The 21,991-nt window shown below is 28.0% G+C and overlaps 1 protein-coding gene across 2 annotated transcripts in view; it reads right to left on the reverse strand.

The window, feature by feature from the left end:
* LOC107447625 (putative phospholipid-transporting ATPase IM) overlaps window positions 1–21,991 on the reverse strand; it is a 198,969-nt gene that overhangs the window by 90,531 nt on the left and 86,447 nt on the right. For both annotated transcript variants that reach the window (XM_016062579.4, XM_016062578.4), the window contains exon 2: window positions 8,069–8,189. In XM_016062579.4, the coding sequence (XP_015918065.1) occupies window positions 8,069–8,120 (52 nt within the window). In that variant the 5' untranslated portion in view covers window positions 8,121–8,189. The remainder of the gene's footprint in view (window positions 1–8,068; window positions 8,190–21,991) is intronic.

The following is a 21,991-nucleotide window of genomic DNA, read 5'->3' on the forward strand; positions in this document are numbered from 1 at the left end:
AAGCCGGTTGGTTGTCCAATTATCCGGATCGGATTAGGTCCGGATAATTATAGCTTTGATTCAAGTTCACATTTCTGTGGTTTTTATTTTCTTTGACGAAAGAACTTTGAAAAACCATCTTAATTTAAGAATCGAATAAAAAATCTCGTTAAGTATTTGAACTTTTTTTTCCCCCCATTTATTCTTCATAAGCTGCTCAGGGATCTTCTAAATGAAACATCAAACTAACTTTTTGTTTTTAAACGAAATGCGCAGCCATAATTTAATTTGCGACTTGCTAAATAATTTAACTGAATTTCGGAGGTTGAGGTTTATTCTTCGTGAGGCTATTTATAAATTATTCATGTGGTAGGATGTGAAAAATTAATGTTAAAATTACTCATTTATAAATTCTGGACGAGAAAAATGTAATTCTTCATACATAATGTAGTATTACTCACTTTTGAAATGCTATACTGAAAAATCCTGGTCTTGTAACAGGAGTTGCTATTTTTACGTAAGTCAGCATTAGCACAAAAGGGGGGGGGGCGTTCAAATATTACGAAAGTGCTTAAGGGGTTGATGTTTTGTTTATTTTTAATGAGATGAGCAATGCTTACTCACGACACGAAAATAAAATCATCTTTTTTATTATCATGTTAAAATCTAATTTCAATACAATGCACAATGTTAAAATCTAATTTCAATACAAAAATCTACTAAAAGAAATTTGAAAAAAATTGCACTTGGAAGAAAATTCAAATTTAAAATAAAAGTTGAATTTAGAGTAAGAAAGAGTCGGAAAAAAGATTTATGTAAAGAGTTTCAAAGATCAAGAATTATGACCGCAGGTGGTAAACAGTCAAGAGTTTTTCAAGAACATCAGACAAGAACTCAAATCTTTATAAGATGAATTCAAATGCAAAAATTTGCGAGGTGAAGTTACATTTTTTAAAATGTTTTTTAATTTAATCCAAAAATTCGGTTATTGCAGTATCAGAAAAAGTTAAAACAAACAAACAAAATGAAGTTGTCAAAAATTTCTTGAGTAAGCGCGTGAGGTACGTGATTCGCTGACAGTAGGAAAAGGGGTTTGAAACTGTCCAGAGCATGCTTATAAGCATGAAACCCCAAATTATAGCTTCTAAAGAAATAAAAATTTTGAGTTTAAGAAACATAAGGTTTACAAGCAAATACGCAGATAAAGTCATTAAAATTTTATAATGTCTCCAAAATATTAAAAAAAAACATTAAAAATTTTTTTTTTTCGGAAATGAAATTTGACAACTTTTAAAAAAAAGTTTTCCTGTTTATTATTTAAACTTAAAGCTTTCTACACATTTTTTTCTTTTAAATTTTTACTGTTTCAAGTAATGATGAAAATTCTTCAAGACTCGATCATAGAATTCTCTAGTGGAATTATTCTAAATTAGAATATAATGATGAGTATTTCCTCTAGTATTTCATCCTATTTTTGGGATTGTTTTCGACATCATCCATTACTTTTACATCACCATCAAGAAAAGGTATTTATCTCTTTTTTTCCTCCACCGTAACAGATTCCTTTTTATCCATTTACGTGAGAAGGGAATTCTTTACTCGAGTATCGGGAAGTGGTTGTTATGACAACGTTTGGCGCAATCCCTTCAAAGAGATGTGGTTCCTCGCCAAAGCAATTTATTCCCGAGTAACGAAATAGCCAAGCTTTTAAAAGTTAAACTGGAATTGTTACAACTTATTTACTTCAATCCCTTAGGGGACTGAACAGTTTCAGCTTTTGTTTACTCCTGTATGTGGTAACACTTTTTGTTGCATTCACTTTTTTTCCTCGAAAAAAAAAAAAAAGGTATTTTAAAAAAAAAAAAAAAAAAAAAAAAAAAAAAAAAAAAAAAAAAGGTCGAGGTTTGATTTTACCGAGAAAGCATCAATTTAGAACTTTTCAGAACTTTCTATAACTTATTCTGCATTCTTTTCTAAGAGTTTCATAAAAACACAGACATAAATTGTGAATCAACGCAAAATATTTTGAAAATTTTCTTGAGTTAAAATTTGAAGGGAAAAAAAAAGATGCTATGTTTACTCGATAAAAGTCAAAATGATTTGTAACAACTTTCAATGAGCAGTCCAGCATGCTCTTTTTAAGACCATCTTATTATAGCGCAAAGAAATAGAAAAATGAAACATATTTAAATTGAAAATAATTTTCTTGGATTTTTACATAAAAGTTTATTTTGACCGAAAAAATGTAAAATCTTTACCAATATTGTACTAGTCTGACAATATTGGCATATTCCAACTCAAACATGTTTTCATTAGGCTTGACATTCGTTAAATATCCTATTTTACAGAAATCTCTTACCTTTATTAAGATTAAATTAACAGATAACTTAAAGCGTATTTAAAAATAAAATAAAAATTTAAAAAAAATAAAAGATTAGCAATACACTATAGATGAAAAATATGAATGTTTAAGCATCTCAGGGTAAATCAGGTTTCTCGAAAGTTAACCATATTTACGAATTAATCGCATTTAAATATTTCTTTCTGATCGCCAAATTAATTTTTTAAAAATGATTCATTTTAATTATTAAAATAAAAACAATTGAAACTTCTGATTTCTCAATCGAAAAATGCGAAGATTAATATGGTATAAAAAATTACGCCTCATAACTCAAAATTTTTTCAGCCCAATATATTAAATTAAAAAATAATAAATTATTATTAAAACTTGTTTTTTTACACGAAAACTGGTTTTATAAATGGTTACACATTTCATTGAAATAGCTAAACGCTTTAAAGATAAAACCAAAAAGAAGAGTTTCGCGGGGCCCGTCAATGGATGCAATAAGTATGACCTTGTGGTTGAAAACAGAAATGAAGTATATTTAAAATCTCGTATAACTAGTATTTAAACTAGAGATAACAAAAGATGGATAATTAACCACTTTGGTTACGCTTTCACATCCGAATGCACACTTGTGAAAAACAGATGTTATTTCAAAAGCAATGAACGTATTTTCGTTGTACTTCATTTTTCTAAGAGGAAGTAAAAGAACATTTAAACAATTAAAAAAATTGCAATTGTTTGATAATTTCGCATTTTTTAAGGTATCCGCACACGTTGAAAAAGTGAATTTAAGCCTAAAATGACAATTTTTTTTAAATTTTATATTACGAATCTCCGTTTATTCTAGTTTTCAAAACAGTTTAAATTTTAACTGTGCGTCAATTAGAACAAAAGTTATGACTAAAAGAAATTAGTCGATGACTAAAAAATGAAACCGGAAATAGCATTCCGAAACAGGAAGTGGGGAAAAAACAGTTGTATTTATCTTTATTTTGGGATAATTATCTTTCTTTGACTTAAATAATTATTATTTTAATGTTGCTAGAAATGAGCCTCTCAATTTATCATTTATATTAGTAGCTTTAATGGCATTGTTTGGAAATTTGTCCCTAAGGAGGTGTTCGTTGAATTGCAAACATTAAAATTTGGTGTGTATTTGTCTGTTATTCAGTTTAATAAAGGTTTTCTGGGACTGAAAAGCATACTCGACATAGTTGGAGTCAGCCGTGGCAATAAAACTTTAAGAGGTTTTACAGAACTTGATTTTGAGCGTGTGTATGAGTCTCAACGCCATTCATTAACTAATGTAAAAATTGTCAGAAAAAAAATAGGGTTGCAAAAAAACAAAAGATTTGTAAAATTGAGAAAAAGGAAGGTATCACATACAAATCGGGAGAATTTTAGAAGTATTGAAGCATTTTTAAAATTAGAAGTGATATAATTTATACTTTAAATGCCTTTTTCTCAGAATGTAATTTCACGCAAAAATAGTAACTTTCAAAATTCATTATTAAAAAAGTTGTAGATATATTTCAATAAAAATTTTTATGTGTATTATGTCTAATGTTTTCTAGTGCTTGTGCTACAATTGTTTAAAAATTCTTAATAGTTTTTTATTATTGGTCTAAAATGTGAAATACGACGTAAAAAATTTGACAAAAATCTCATAAAAAGTTTTCAATTTTCTATAAAAAATTTAATTTTCCAAATATTTTTATGATTGTAGTCAAATCAGTAGACAAAATTCAGCTCTTTATTTTGATAATAACACTTTTTTGATACAATAATTTTGGTGAAGTATATCCTTTCACAAGTTTTATGAAAAAAACATCAATTTTTTCTTGTTATTTAGCTTTTAAAAACAAAATATAATATAAATGTCTAATTTCTCTGATTTAATATTAGTTTTTACATATAATAAATATAAAAACATAATTAAAGTGTTCTGAAACTTAATATTTTTAAAAAAATCCTCCGAACGTGTTCGGATGAAAAAATCGCTTTCGAAAAAGGCAGAAAAAGTTGTATGAACACATTCGAAAAATATGTTTGGGAATAACAAACTGGCTCAAATAAATAATTCTTAATTATTCCCTTATATTTAATGTCAGCCAATTTCTTATTCAAAACCATTTTAAACATAGGTGTAAATTAAATTTTGCAACGTCTCCTTTAAGTAGTGAAGTTGTTACTACAATTCCAAAGTTTGTAGTCACTACATTTAAAAGAAAGGAGTTTTAGTTAACATTAGATTGATTACCCAAGGAAGTCATTTTGACTGCATTTTAATTTCAATTAGAAAAACAATGATGACACAATTTCTTAGAATTTTGTGACATTTTGTACAGCGTATATTTTTTTCACTGTTAATATTTTGTTAATAAATTGTTTTTTTTTTTATATAATTGTAAATTATATTAAAAAAAAATATTAAAAATTAATTTCACACAAATTTCTTTACACATTAGTTATTCTTTCATTATTCAATCATTTTGACTGCTTTTGGGCAATATAGGTGTCTTTCTAGTGTTAAGTACATTCGTAATAAAGTTGTAACTGCAAAAACTACGACCACTGGCTTGCTCCTAGTGGAACGCGTGCAATGGGTTAGCCACGTCCGCACTTTACGAATTTCATTGACATTCTGACCAGGGGTCTGTCCAGACATTTTGTGAAAGGTCCGTTTTTGTAAAATTGTGAAAAAATATAAAATAAACGTTAAGTCACATTCTTTCAACCAGGGTCCGCTTTTGTGAATTTGTGCAAATAAGGTCCGTTATTGCAAAAAAACTTTTTCAAGGAGTTTTTAAATTGTAAAGACATACAAGATTATGCTTAACACTGTAAAATTATAATAAATAAAAAAAATTAAATTTTCAAAAATAAACAGCAATTGCTGCAACTAAATGAGAGGGGCAACATACAAATATTTCGTATTTAGCCTTTACTGCTGAACGCAGAATATTTATTTCGGAGGAATAAAGGAAGAAGCGTCTGCCGAAGACAAAACTTAGTTTGTTTACATCTGTCTTTCTCCCCCTCCCCCTGGGAAGGTTTTATTCGATTAGCAAAACAATAATGAAGATAAACAAATTTGTGAAGGGTCCGATTAAAAGATAAATTATTTTGTGAAGGGTCCGTTTTTAAGTTAAAATATTTTGTGAAGGGTCCGTTGTTATGAAAAGATATTTAGTGAAGGGTCTGTTTTTATGAAAAGATATTTTGTGAAGGGTCCGTTGTTATGAAAAGATATTTTGTGAAGGGTCCGTTTTTATGAAAAGATATTTTGTGAAGGGTCCGTTTTTATGAAAAGATATTTCGTGAAGGGTCCGTTAACGGACCCAAATTTCTTCTAAACAGACCCCAGCTTACAGACTAAATTTTTCTTAATATTTCCCTAATAGCAACGTAAAGCAAGGAAAAAAAGTTAACGAATCACATGTTAAAAATAGAAAGAAAAAGAAAAAAGAAAAAATTTGCAAAGGTCAGATGGGAATACCACCTGTTTCTAGAATTTTCATATGACAAAAACCAATACTGGGCTCATATTTCAGAATTCTTATTTATTTCCCAGAAAAAAAAGAAGAAAAAGTGTGAAGAAAGGGTTGGAGTGTCACAACGTCACGAACCGCTCATACAACAAACACAATCATCACGCAAAGTCGTTTTTCAAAAATAAGACAGACTCAGATATCCGATATCAATATCCTCTCCCCCTTTTCTTCCAATATTTAGAATTTGTGGGGCTTCTAAATCTGTGTATGTGTTTCACAGAAGAGAAAACACGTATTTACATTTCATTTTTTTTTCTATGAAAAGAAAAAGAATAATAATTCACGAATTTTCTCTGTCAGAACGAAAACTTTTGGCATCAGTAATGAGCATTCATTTTCAGGGATAAATAAATAAAAAATTTATTCAAGGTGTTTATTTTTTCGGCCGACGCTTCGCATCGATTTTCAAAAGCAAAAAAGAAATCTAAAACAGAAAAAGAGTACTGACGTAAAACTTGACCTACTCACTAGAGAGAAAAGGTTATTCAAAACTACGAAGTTTTGTAAACAGTTCGCACTTAATAACAAAAGCTCTAAGTTCAATCATATCTCTCAAAAAACATATTTTTTAAAAAGCTCATATATTGAAATATTTAAATTTGTAATAAAATTTTTTATTGTACAAAAAATTAATAATAAAAGGAGAATTCAAGGTAAAGAATATACTAAACAATTAAGTGATAATTATGACACAAAGGGAAAAATCCCAAAAAATTTTATATGAAGAAAAAAAAAATCGATATCAATCACACTAAAACTTCCTTAAATATCAAGCCTGGTTTTAGGCAGGGCTAAAGAGAATAGAAGGGCTAGTTCACTCCGCTCTTAGAGCTGAAGCTACGATTTTCCTCCTCATGACGTCACTGTGTCCACAGATCTCGGAGATCGCAAGCAAAGATATGATAACTTTGCATCTTTCTCTTTGCAAAAATAAGTTAGACTTTTTCTGGTTATTAGCTTTCAAACTTTACGTAATTAACACATTTCCGTTCATAAACATAGTTCAAAAAAACTTTCTTGGTTATTATATTAAAAAAAAAAAAACCATTTTAAACTTATAAAAATGTTTTACTAGTTGGCGAAAATGACACTATAAATACTTTATTTTAAAAAGTTCAGTTTTAACTTTAATTATTAAGAAAAATGAAAGCATATATCGACACTTTTTTTATCTACAGATTCTTTTATAACGATAAGTTGAGTTAAATTTAGAATCCCTGATTTTAAAATATGTCGTTAATAGCAATTTGTTCATACTTAATCATTAGGAAACATCAACCTTAAACGCTAATTACTGAAACAAAATAATTTAGGTTCATAATGACATTAAAAATTTTACAATTATAGATATTTAAATTTACGATGATATAATTTATAGATATTTAAATTAAAGAGAATATAATTTTTTAAAAAAATCAAATATTTAGAATAACTATATTAAAAAATATGTTATGAAATTAGGAGAATTTCAACTGTATACTATATATTTTATTTATACTTTTTATTGACATTTTAATTTTCTTTGACTTTATCCATTTTTTAATTCTTTTCACTTGCCTTTCTTTTTGAAGTAACGAGGCGGTTTCTATTTAGTTAATGAATTTTTATAAAAGTTCTTAACGACCGAATAAACGTATTGCTGTTTAATATTAACTGTGTCATTTCGGAATCCATTCTTTACATAGTTGTTCATTTACTTTAGGGAAGACGCGGAAAATTATATTTTTTCCTTTTGTTTTTGTATCAGAATTTTTTCAAGTTGCAATCGCGCAAACTGGCATTTCGATGATAGTTTTAAATTCTTGTAAATTCACTGCAAAAACTGAGGAAAATCATTATAGAAAATAACAAATGTCTTAGAATATCTCGCAAAAAGAAATGATCTAATATTAGTTAAAACTAGTAAGGCCGAACGCTCCGGTCTTGAAGTAAAAGTGCGAGCTTTGCGCCAAAGTGACGTCACTAGAGAAAATTGGAGGATTGGCGCGGTTAGTGTTACTTCAAAGGAATGAACCAGCCCTTCTATTCTCTTTAGCCCTGGGTTTTAGGAAACCTGTTATTGTTTACATTCCATACGCAAGATTGTGAATTGAGAAAGAGGGTTGTTTGATATGCTCAGTTATTTCAGAACTAAGTACGCGAAAGACTCAATTAGAGAGATGAAGAGTTAAAAAAAAAAGAGACTGACCGATGGTGTCTCCATCAGGATCCCTGCAGCAGGGTTTGATCCCAGCCTCCATGTCTCCTCTTCTTCGTCCTCAGTGGAGGCTGCCTCAGCCATACATCGCATCCAAGCCTCGCCCTCTCACCTAAAAAGAATAATAAATAAAGCATCTCATAACAAAATTAATTTATATATTTAAAGCAGGGTTGGCAAGGTTTAGGACAGAATGGATTAATCCACGGTTTAAACCCTGGTTTAAACCGTCCTGTCCAAAACTGTCTTAAACTGTCCAAAACCCTTTTACTCAAATTATGTCACAATTTTTTCTGAACAATATTTAAGAGGTAAAATAAACATAGAACTAATAACATTTTGATAATTAAATATACTAGAGAATATATGTTTTTAAAAGTATAATGTTTTATTAATATTGTTTGACTCTTCAATTTAAACAAGGGAAGATTAATCAGTAATCAAGTTTAATGGGTCCTCTCATTCAATAGTACATAACTGAAGTTTGACCTTGCCATACAGGTTAAAATATTAGGGACTAAGTGCTTGGTTCCTCATAAACAGGTTTATTTATTTATAGTACTATTCAAGAATGCTTTTATTTCATTCATGTTCAATTCTTTTAGCATAGTGATACATCACCAGTGTCAGTAACTGAAACTGATGTTATGCCCTTCAAAACTGTTAATGCATTTTTCAGTTATTTTGTATTTTCAATTTAAACTAATGTATTTATATTTAAAAGCAATTTTTTTTTAAATAGATGTCTTTTTTATCATCCCGTGATGCAGAAATTATCAAATTTTTTTAAAAAAAATATTGTGAAAAATAAAAGTTTAATTTTTGAACAAATTTAGTATTTTTTTTAAGAAAAATTATTATTTTTAATATTGCCATATTTATCCTTATGCAAAAAAAATATTTATCAGTATTAAAAGCATAGTTATATTTAAAGGATTAGGTATTCACTTTTGTTGTTCACTGAATTGTGGAGCTTCAAAAATTTTAAACCTTTTTCTATTATATTATATTATTTTCTTTTAATAAGTTATAGTAAATTGTATAAAAAATATCAAACATTTATTGATACATGTAATTATTATGTGTACAATGGTTACACCTATAGAATTTTTACCTTTTACCAAAGTTCAAGGTTTTGCACACTTTAAGACAGTTTAGGACAGTATTACCCAGTTTAGGACAGTTTTACCCAGTTTAAGACAGTAAAACCCAGTTTAAGACAGTAAAACCCACGTGTCCTGTCCAAAACCAGTTTAGGACGTCCAAAACCCCAACCCTGATTTAAAGATAGCATTCTATGTGTCTTACCCAGTATGAATAGAGTATTTAATTCTCATAACAAAATGTGAATTCATGTAGTATTTAAAGATAACATCCTCTGTTTTTTACTCAATAAAAATGAAGCATCTCATAAGAAAATGAATGTACTATTTTTAACGATTGCATTCTTTATATTTTACCCCGTATGAATTAGTAAATCTTAACAAAACGAATTTACATATTTTTAAAGATAGCATTTTATTCAGTATGAAGGAAGTATCTCATAACAAACTTAACTTGCATACTTTTAAAGATAGCATTCTACGCGTTATACTCAGTATGAATCAAGTATCTCATAACAGAATGAATTTACATATTTAAAGATAGCATTCGTTTTTTTTTTTTTTTAAGCTGTGTAAAAAGGAAGTATGCCACAACAAAATGAGTACACATTTTAAAAGAGAGCATTCTATATTTTTTTAATAAGTATAAATGAAGTATCGCATAACAAAACGAATTTAGATTTTAAAAGATAGCATTCTATTTTTACTTTTTTTTATGTAGTGAAAATAGAGTCTCATAACAAAAATGAATATAAAACGAGAGAAAATGATTCCTATTCGATGTTTTGCATTAAAAAAAAACATTTTCTTTCCTGTTTAACATCTTATAAAATTAAATAGCAAATAAAATTTAATTTTCCTTTTTCAGCACCTACCTCCATCACAAACGCATTAAATAAATTCAAAAACATATTCTTCATTTTTACTAATCATCGATTATGCAATAATCTTAAAATAAAACGAAAATTGCGCGAGTAAATTCAATTTACAAAATCAGCATTTTTAATTTTATTTATTTTAATAAAAACAAGTACTCAGCCATTTGAGCGTGTATATACAGAAAGAAAAAAAAAGTTTCATCGCATATAAGAATTTAGCTTACGTCAACATGATAAGCATAAAAATTAAGCAACTACGTATTGGAAAAAATCATTAACTCGTTACAAATCGTGATAAGATATTTTCTTTTAATGATTAAATGTAAGTAACACACATTATGAGGTCCTTAATACTCGCATTTTGATGAAAAGAGGTATTACTTAATAAGAGATTACTTTTTTTCTTCTTCTGTTTATTGGTGAATGCATAAACGGCCATTTAAATAACTTATTCGTAATCGAATTCTTTTATATGCAACACGACTACGCCACGTATGCAGGGGCAAACATTTTAGGTAAAAAATAAAACTACGTATTTAATTTATTAAGAAAAATTAATTAAAATCGTATGAGATCTAAAAAGAAGCAAGGAGGGCACATCTTTATAGAATGATGGATGATTTTTTTTTGTTTAAAAAACTAAAAAATAAAAACGATCTACAATTATAATTGCTAATATGATGCCAGTCTAAAATTTTCTATCAAAATTTGTTGCGACACTAAAGTTTAATGCAAAGCAGAGCAATTGAAACAAATCCAGATTTAAAATTCGAAGCGTGCTCCGATTTCTAAATCGAATGCTTTAAAAGAATTTCCAAATATTGAAGTCACTTAAAAAGTAATTTACGCGACTAAACTATCGAAATTGTTACAACAATGCCAAGTTAGAACAAATATAGTTTTCAAGTTTCATCTGCATAATGTCGACAAGTTCATTTCGGAAATAGTTTAAAAAGAATCCTTTGCGTCAGTGAAATTCCATTTTTCAGACACAAGGCACCCCCCCCTGGCTTGTTATCTTTCTTATTCCGGAACACCTGACGCGACGACAGATTTGGGAGCACTTAGGAACATTTATTTTTAAAACATGAAAAAAGCTACTCATGCTGATGTTTCACTTGGCATCATTACTCGCTTTGCGAAATCCGTCCGACTAAGTTACAAATTATCCCTTAAATTTCGTTTGAAAAGACGAAACTGTGAATGAAAAAAAAAAGTATACGCATTAATCCTTTGACACACAAATTTTGGATCAAAGGATAAATGTATGGGTGATTGTGACACAAATTTGACACACCTTGAGAAACCCTGAAAATTTAATGTGCAAAAAATCGATATCAATTTATATACCAAACATGTTTCATATTTAACATTATTTTTTGAATTAGCATTTATAATTATATCACCAATTAATGAAGAAGTTGAATTTAAGCGATCCAGACAAATATGCCCATATGCAGAGTAATTTGATGCCTGGCCGTTACGAAAGAACCCGCAAAGTATTTGAGGCAAAGCAGATGGTGAACTCTCAGGCACAAGGCCCCGAGCCACGCTCGAAAAGGAGCACTACAAGTCGCGCCGGATGGCAAAGGAGGCAAGGAAGGGAAACACAATGCGCGATGAGGCCGGGTGGAAGCGGAGACGTCGAGTCTCGGCACCAGCCTGGATCGACAGCAGTCGAGCGGCCACCAGGAACTCCAATTACTCTCTGACCAGAAGGCCCTCTCATCATCACCAATTAATGAAGAATATCACACCTTTATAGTAACTAAGTCAAGAAAAAACTTACAAGAATCGCGATTTTGCATTTTAAAAGCGCATGAATATAAATCGCAAAATTGGATTTTAAAATCTCGTGAATGTGAATCGCGATATTGGATTTTGAAAAAGCGAAAATACAAATTAGGATTTTGAATTTTTAAATCGAGTTAATACGAATCACAAAGCAGTATTTTTAGATCACGTGAATATAAATCACATTGCGTGTTTTTAAATCACGTATAACGAACATCGATGTTTGATACACAGGCGCATAATTACGAATCGCAATATTGAATTTTGAAAATGAGTGAATACGAACCAGACATCGGATTTTAAACTCGCGTGATTACGAATCGCAAAGAGGAATTTTAAAAACGCGTGAATACGAAAGCGACAAAATTCTGAGAATTTTTATGAAACATATATTTCGTACTTTCGAAAAGGTGCTAGGTCGAAATAAGTGAAAAACATCATATTTAGTATTTTAATAATGTATGGCTATAAAATATAGCATGAAACACCGATACTTTCCTGCGTTGAATGTAAAATCTTCCAAATATGGCTCACTTCTAAACAATTTTTTAAATTTGCACTTATTTAGGTCTGTAATAAACGGTTATTCGTCATAAAAAAAAATTTAATTTACAAAATCAATTCTTGAATATAAATTTTAAAAAATTTCAAACTATTTTTCTTGGATTTTATAATTAAAAAATACAAAAATATATTATTCAGGGTTTCCGGTCAATTTCAGACAAAAAAAAATTTCCTGATTTTTCCAGATATATCAGGTAAATTTTAATGAAAATCCATACCATACTTTATCAAACTTCGATTTTTTTACTTGTAATGTCAAATATTAGATTTTGTGATTCAAAGCATACAATAGAATGGGAATGAAAACATGGAAAAGCTTCACTAAAAAGTGGAATTTTAGAAAATAGTTGCAATAGATGTACAAAAAGCGCATGAATATAAATCGCAATATTGGATTCTAAAATCTCGTGAATGTGAATCGCGATATTGGATTTTGAAAAAGCGAAAATACAAATTAGGATTTTAAATTTTTAAATCTAGTTAATGCGAATCACAAAGCAGTATTTTTAGATCACGTGAATATAAATCACATTGCGTGTTTTTAAATCACGTATAACGAACATCGATGTTTGATACACAGGCGCATAATTACGAATCGCAATATTGAATTTTGAAAATGAGTGAATACGAACGCGACATCGGATTTTAAACTCGCGTGATTACGAATCGCAAAGAGGAATTTTAAAAACGCGTGAATACGAAAGCGACAAAATTCTGAGAATTTTTATGAAACATATATTTCGTACTTTCGAAAAGGTACTAGGTCGAAATAAGTGAAAAACATCATATTTAGTATTTTAATAATGTATGGCTATAAAATATAGCATTAAACACCGATACTTTCCTGCGTTGAATGTAAAATCTTCCAAACATGGCTCACTTCTAAAAAATTTTTTAAATTTGCACTTATTTAGGTCTGTAATAAACGGTTATTCGTCATAAAAAAAAATTTAATTTACAAAATCAATTCTTGAATATAAATTTTAAAAAATTTCAAACTATTTTTCTTGGATTTTATAATTAAAAAATACAAAAATATATTATTCAGGGTTTCCGGTCAATTTCAGACAAAAAAAAATTTCCTGATTTTTCCAGATATATCAGGTAAATTTTAATGAAAATCCATACCATACTTTATCAAACTTCGATTTTTTTTATTTGTAATGTCAAATATTAGATTTTGTGAGTCAAAGCATACAATAGAATGGGAATGAAAATATGGAAAAGCTTCACTAAAAAGTGGAATTTTAGAAAATAGTTGCAATAGATGTACTTAACTCAAATCTCAATAACTTATTGCTGTTACAGACAACTCTAAGAAAGATTATTTTCCAGGTATGATGTAGGGAATTTTCCAGGTTTCTTTGTAAAAAGTTGCATCTTTCAACTGACTATACCTTGCTTTTTAGAGTAAAAAAAAAAAATTCCCCAACAATTCCAGATTTTCCCTGACCCGAGGGAGCCCTGTTTTTGCTTGTCAATAAAGCAGTCAGAAAGCAAATGTATGGAAAGGACACCAGTTTCCCATTTGCGTCAAAAAGTTAAGAAAATTATATCAAGTCTATCTTGTTTCTCGTAGTCTAAGTTAAATCTAAAGGAAAGAGTATATTTTCTGGCAGTAGTATTCAATAAAGTTGTGAATTAATGTTGATTTAATCCCTCCTCCCTCTTTTAAAGTGAAACTTATTTACTTAATATGAATTTAGTAAAAGATAAGAGACGGTAAGTGCTCTTCCGGAATATACCGGAAGAGCACTTACTGGCGGACGGAATTCGCAAAGACTAAGTACATAAAATTCCGCAACTCTAAAATAGTTCCAGAGATCGGCGAAATACGCAGAGACTGACTAAACTATTGAGTCCATATTTAAAAATGCAATTATATCCTTTTGCTCAATTATCACTATTATTTCAACCACAAACTTACGTTTTAAAAAAATAATAATTTTTGGTTACTATAAAAGCTTGTTAATTTCACCAAAAAGAATATTTAGTTTTCAATGAAGCGCAAAGTAGATTCATAACATTACTTTAAATTTTCAAATATTTCAGTAAAATTGCACTTTATTAGTTTATTTTCATATTTTTTTTAATTTTATTTAAACGACTTATAACTCCTCATGCACCACTAAGTATAGCATGAGGCTTACAGTTGTAAGTAGAAAACAAAAGGAGGAATATTTACAAATTTACATTAAAAACAAAATTCCGCAAGGCCGCAAGACTTTCAATACTTTTGACCAGTTTTCATATTGACAAGTTTTTCATAGTATAAACAAAAACATAACGCAAATGCTGGATAATAATAAAACATAACGAAAAGTCTATACTAGAAAATGGCGCATAACAATCAAATACCACACGATTGTTTATACTGTACTAAAGGAACAACACTTAATTGTATGCCTTTAATTCTGAACAATAAATAAATGTTAATAGAGAATAATATCGAGAGAGGATGATAAGTAATAGTACCGGTGAATACCGTTCAGTAAGAAAGAAATAATTTGTATCGAAAAATCGCAATAAATTTTGTTCATTTAATGCCGATGCTAGTCAAAGATATTTTGACGATTTTCTTCATTTATTGTTAACTACACCATGTGATTTTTCTGTCCAATAAGATTGCAAGAAACAGTAAGACAATTATTTTTTTATAGTGCACAGAGAAATATATACAGCAAATCTACTAATTCAGAGAATATAAAATTTTCATACTTCACTACATATTTCAATAGATTAAAACCACTTTGAAAGGAAACTGCTCATACTTTTATTGTTTGGAATGGAGGCGGGATTAGTTGAACTTTGTCATAAATTACTTCTCTTCTTGACTCTGTTTTAAAACAGGGTTCCACCCATTTCCCGGAAACTTAAATAAAAAAATAAAAAAAACACCGGAGGTCATAAATGTCACTAAAATCATTTTTGAAAAAAAAAAAGAAAAAAAAAAAAAAAACGTTGTTTGCCAAACTGGGCAGATATGCAATAAGTCTGAAAACGTATTTTCTTTACAACTTAACGGCTGCAGAGAGTCGTAAAATTTGGACAAAACTTAAGTGGATTTTGCTGCTCCGCCTTCTAAATATGACAAGTTATTTGCCATCTTGATGAAAGGTAACTAATCTATAAGCTCGTTAGCAACGCAAATGGGGTTAATGCAAAACAAACAAATATCAAAGGTTTAATTAACTGAACATAAACGGAATTATGCCCACGGAATTGCAAGAATGGGAACAAGCACCCATAATCAAGTTTTTCAAAAGTCGATATTTTCTTCAAAAAGAATGTTATTTTGTTCATAAAATATCTATTATAATTTTATGTAAACATATTTTGTTAATATGTTTATCGTTAGAAATTGAACGATTACTTGGATTTAAAAACTAATCAACTGTACTTGGAAGAAAAAAAAATTTAAAATTATGAATATCGAATGCAAGAGACAAGAAAAATGTTTGCTTGTTAACAGCCTATAAGAATAATTTTATATTGAATAGCAGTTCAAATTGGGAAGAAGTATTAGCTCTCTTAAAACTTTTAAATGTTTACAAAAATTTCGATAAATGTTATTTTTTATAGATGGCAACATCTTATCTGGTATCTGGCAAACATGAAGTCAAGAGAGAGCTAATAAAATGAAGATCTTGAGAGAGATAAATTATCCCACAAAATTAGACAATCAATTATTAAAGCAAATAAATAAATCACTAAAAAAAGCATTAAAAATAGAAACGATTTTCATTAGAATTAGAAAAAAAAAAGAGCTGTCTATAAACAAAAATGGCCCGTTCAGCAAGTCAAATTTCAACTTAGCAGCTACATTTCTGCAGCTTGCAGAATTGACTGCATATTTTTACAGCAAGCATAACATTTAATAATTTTCGAATTAGCAGTGGATACACACCAATTTCAAATTAAATCTTGATGTCTTTAACAGGGTCTGTTGATTCAAATCATGATTTTTTTTTTAAAAATCATTGATTTAAATCAATATATATATATATATATATATATATATATATATATATATATATATATATATATATATATATATATATATATATATATATATGGGTCATTCTCACAAAAACAGTCATTTTCATGTCCCCAGTATATTTTATGTTTGTTTTACAACCTACGAAAAAATTTTTTTCAGGGAAAGTGTCCTTCAGAATGCAAGCTAACAAAAGAATAAAAATAAAATTATCAATTTTTATTTTTTATTTATTTTAGGTAATAAAAATATACCAATATGTCATTCCCTCACTTGTCCCCACTGCTGATTTAAAAAAAGAAAAAAATTGTTTCTGAAATAAAAAAAATTTTTTTACAAATTTGAGTTTTTTATTTGAGAATATTGAAATATAGAATTCAGAAAATAAATTTTAAATTTAATTTCTGATAAAAATATTAACACAGCACTATTTTAAACTTTGTCCCCAGTGTTTCGCGTCATTCCCTCACAACAATGTTCTTATCACCTGCAATCATCTTAGAATAAAAATATTTTAATAAAAACTTCAGAAGTTAACAACTGGCATCATAGAACAAAATTGCAGTATGTTTCCATCTTCAACTTAAAGAAGCTTTGCTGTGGAATAAATTTAAATGAATCAAACCAGGTAAAATTTTTTACATTTGTCATTCCCTCATGTCGTTTTTTAGAGTAAAATAAAATACAACTTCAGCGAGAAAGTGGATAATTATATGTTGCTTTCTTGTATGAATATAATTGTATGTGATTGACTTCAGAAATTAATTAGGCCTAACTGTTATTTTTAAATTTTATTGAATTCGTCATTCCCTCACTAGTGTATAAAGTGAGGGAATGATTCAAGATTATAAATTTTTTTTTGTTCAATCGTGAAAGCCAATTTTATTTCCCAAACCTGTAAAAACTATTAAATATATAAGACTAAATTATAATAAATATTAGATATACTTAGTATGTTATCATTTTCAAACTTTAGGTAGATGTAACTTAGATAAAAACATGTATTAAAATAAAATATCATTCCCTCACTATTAGTGTCAGTCCCTCACTTTTTAAATAGTGAAAATAATTAATTTACTTATTAATTACTTTGAAAAATAAATTAATAAATTGATTTATTAAACTAATTAATTTATTTATTAAATTAATTAATTAATTATTAATTATTATAAATTAATAATTATAAATTAATTATTTAAAAAATTAATTAATTTAAATATTAAGTATAATTTATAGGATATATACTTTCTTTATAATGTCATTACATATTTCTATTAGTATAGAAAGTTTCAGAGCTTTTTATTCACTTTACTTTTTTGGGATTTTATGAACTGAAAAATGACAGTTTTCGTGAGAATGACCCATATATATATATATATATATATATATATATATATATATATATATATATATATATATATATATATATATATATATATATATATATATATATATATATATATATATATATATATATATATATATATATATATATATTTTAAAAGTTAAAAAACAGTGTTTTAAATAATTGATACTTTTATTATTTTCTTCGTTAAAATTTTTTTTAAGTAAATTGCTGCATTAATTAATTTTAGTTAACGAAATTACTTTCTTTCTTGGTGTGTGCTAAATTCCAACACATTTGAAATTACATTTTTAAAAATCTTTTGATTCTTGAGATTGAAAGTACAGAATAAAGTAAATATTTAAGGCTGTCTTAATATAAACTGGCATAGCTGTAGAAAGTAATTAATAAACATGAATTTTTTTTCAAAAAAAAATGCAAATAATGTTAATTAAAATCCCACCTTTTGATTCTAAAATTATATATTTTGATGGAAAACGTATATTGCCAAAACTTGAGGTTATATTAAAAATAAATTACCCAAATATGCAAAAAATAGGAAGGGAAAAAAAAGGCTGATGAATTCGGATATATTTTCCCTGGTATAGTGTCATTCTTCCCTTTCAAAGTTTATTTGAAGCAGTAGGGTTATTAACTGGTATTTTTTTTTTCAAAATATGTTTACAATATCTTTGACATCATCAGATTTTCTATAAAGAAATTTAGTGAAAAAAAATTCCAATGAGTACATAGATCGTTTTTTAAAAATGTTTTTAGCTTAAATAATTTATTTTGATATAGGATTAAAAATGAATATTTTAATATAAAAATATATAGATTAAATATTTATTTATTTTTTGATGAATGACTACATTTATAAACACAATCTGAACATTGATTTTGTCATTTTAAAAATCACGAGAAAAAAAAAAGAAATCACAATTTTAAATTAAAATTATGGTTTGATAATTGAAACCTTGTCTTAAGTATTCTCTTTTTCATCTAGTCTAAATTTCAATCATGCATTTGTTTCAAAATGGTTGCTATGCATTCAAAGCTATGTATTGTAACGACAAATTTTAGTAAGTTAGAGTTTCTAAAATATTGTTATAATGAAGTTTTAATATTAATTTAATTTTGATTAAACATCCATAAAGTTTTTTTAAACATAAATTAAAATTCTTACAGTGTATTTAAATAAAAAAAAATCAGATTTAAATAAAAAAAAAATCTGATTTTGATATTTTTTAAAAAAAATCACGAACCCTGGTCTTCAGACAATAAAACAATATGTATCCTAAAATTGAACACCCAAAATAGCGGCAGTTGCGTTGTCAACAATTTTTTAATACAGAAAGATTTTCTTTTTTTATATTTGGATTGAGAAGGGGAAAAAATGAATAATGATGCATGGTTAAAAGATGGAAAGTTATAATTGTACCGCGTTTCAAAAAACCTGCGTTGGAAAGGTTCACAATTGTAACTTAAGGTTTCGATAATGAGCATTTCAGAATTTTGTTCTAGAAGTATGAATCAGAACATAGATATATAAATAAATTTGAAGAAAAAAAAGATAGCGGGCTAATCATTGAAATAAGGGTCTGCAAATTTAAAACTTTTAATTCTGTTTTAGCTATTTTTATAACAGCAAGCATCAAATGAGTATCAAATCAAGGTGTACCAATCTACGAAAATAAGAACCCTGAGAATGGGCGCCTTTTTTTTTCAGCGCTTGAAAAATTGACGGCAGCGAATAAATTCAGCGAAAGAAATATTTAATCAGATAAACTTTTTAGAAAGTTTAATGGCATATATAGATGCTTTTTTGTTTGAGTCTATAAAATTGGTTTCATGACCGAAATATGAAGAAATACACTATAATAATAATCCCACATTAAGCAAAATTCGGTAAAAATTAACATTTATTAATTTTTTACGTAATAACTAAACATAACAAAAAAATAAAGTTTAAATAGTTATTTTTTTATTCCTTCCGAAAAAAAGTATGGCATTTATGAGATAACTTTCACTTAAGCTTCATATTTCTAAGTAAAAAAAAAAAAAAAATCTGCCATCATTTTACGCTTGGCTTAGTAAGAGCATAAGAACAGTTTATTATTAGATTAGAAATAAAAAATTCAGAGAAAATAGGGCGATCTTGAAAACATCAGGAACCTATTTTTTACCATCTTTGTTTTTAGTTTGTTGGTGTTGAAAACTTTAAAAACATTCAATTTAAATGAAGAAAACTGAAAGATAAAATACAAAAATAAATATATGAGAACCTTATGAAAATAAAATGATAAATATAATAAAATAACATAAATAAAATAATAAGAAGGAACTGATAAAATTTTGTCAATCGAACTTTAAAACATATTTTTGAGATAATGACTTTAGAAGTTTCAAGTTGTAGTCACGCACAATCATAAATAATTCATTAACCTTACTTATAGGAAAAGAATAATCGATATATTGTTTACATTCATTACGTTATAAAATGTTTTAGTCTCCAGTGTAACTTGGCGAGCATTCGTTGCTACAATATGGGATCAAGGGGGTACTATTTTATGCAATTAACAGTGTTTTTCGAAGAAGTTTCACCAAGGAAAACGAAAAAAAGAAGGAAAAAGAAAAAAGTAATCGTCCAAGTACTTAAAGCTTCAGTCAAAACTATAATTTTAAACTACACATACCGTCTTATCTTAAGTTATCTGGGCTATAGAGCAGATAAAATAAAAAATCATTGACACTATGGCTATTTTGCAATCTAAAGGAACCCATTTTTTTTTTTTTAATTATCCTCGCCTTTACTTTGTTAGTGTTCCGCAGACTATAAAATTGATTTTGAATCAGACTGAACGATTATACATAAAAAGAAACATTTGAGAACCTTAAGAAAATTAAATAAGATAAAATAAATATAAAAGTTTTAAACGTAAATAAATATTTTAAAAACTTTTTTTTTTTAAAAAAATCGCTAATGTTAAGTGATTTTTCTACCTAGATCAGGGTTTCTTAACTTGTGGTTCATGGACCCCTAAGGGGCCCCATGAACCACAGGTTAAGAAACCCAGATCTAGGAGCCCAAAATATGACCCATGGACCCTTAGGAGTCCATGCAGGGGTCTGTCCAGACATTTTGTGAAAGGTCCGTTTTTCGTGAAATTGTGAAAAAATTACTCACATTCTTTCAACCAGGGTCCGCTTTTATGAATTTGTGCAAATAGGGTCCGTTATTGCAAAAAAAAAAAAAACTTTTTCAAGGAGTTTTTAAATTGTAACGACATACAAGATTATGTTCAACACTGCAAAATTATAATTAAAAAAATTTAATTTTAAAAAATAAACAACAATTGCTGCTTCTAAATTAGAGATGCAATATAGAAATATTTGGTATTTAGCCTATACTGCTGAACGCAGAATATTAATTTCGGACGAATAATGGAAGAATCGTCTGCCGAAGACAAAACTTAATTCGTTTACATCCATCTTTCTTGTTTTCTGCCCTGAAAAGGGTTTATTCGATTAACAAAATAATAATGAAGATAAACAAATTTGTGAAGGGTCCGATTAGAAGAAAAATCATTTCGTGAAGGGTCCGTTTTTAAGTTAAAATATTTTGTGAAGGGTCCGTTTTTAAGTTAAAATATTTTGTGAAGGGTCCGTTTTTAAGTTAAAATATTTTGTGAAGGGTCCGTTTTTAAGTTAAAATATTTTGTGAAGGGTCCGTTTTTAAGTTAAAATATTTTGTGAAGGGTCCGTTTTTAAGTTAAAATATTTTGTGAAGGGTCCGTTTTTAAGTTAAAATATTTTGTGAAGGGTCCGTTTTTATGAAAGGATATTTTGTGAAGGGTCCGTTAGCGGACCCAAATTTCTTCTAAACAGACCCCTGCCATGGGTCATATTTTAGGGGTACGCCAACTACTCCTAATTTTTAAAACGTTTGGATCAATAATATTTAAATAACATTGATGTTTTTTTCTTTCTAAAAGGTGAAAATACAGACATATTTGAAACTAGGTGATTCGTGAGGGGAAAGCCACCATTGGCTTACCTGGCAGATATTTTTAACCACATGAACGATATAAGTCTTTCAATTCAAGGGCTTGATATCACCATGGATGTAACTGAGAAATTACAAGCATTCTTATTGCAAATGCCACTTCGAAAAATCGAATTTAAAATGGGATATATGCAAACTTTCAAATGTTGAACTAAGTACTTTCTGAA

This window comes from Parasteatoda tepidariorum, chromosome 4, assembly GCF_982258835.1.
Source record: "Parasteatoda tepidariorum strain Cologne lab strain chromosome 4, Ptep-v5.0, whole genome shotgun sequence".
NCBI lineage: Eukaryota > Metazoa > Arthropoda > Arachnida > Araneae > Theridiidae > Parasteatoda > Parasteatoda tepidariorum.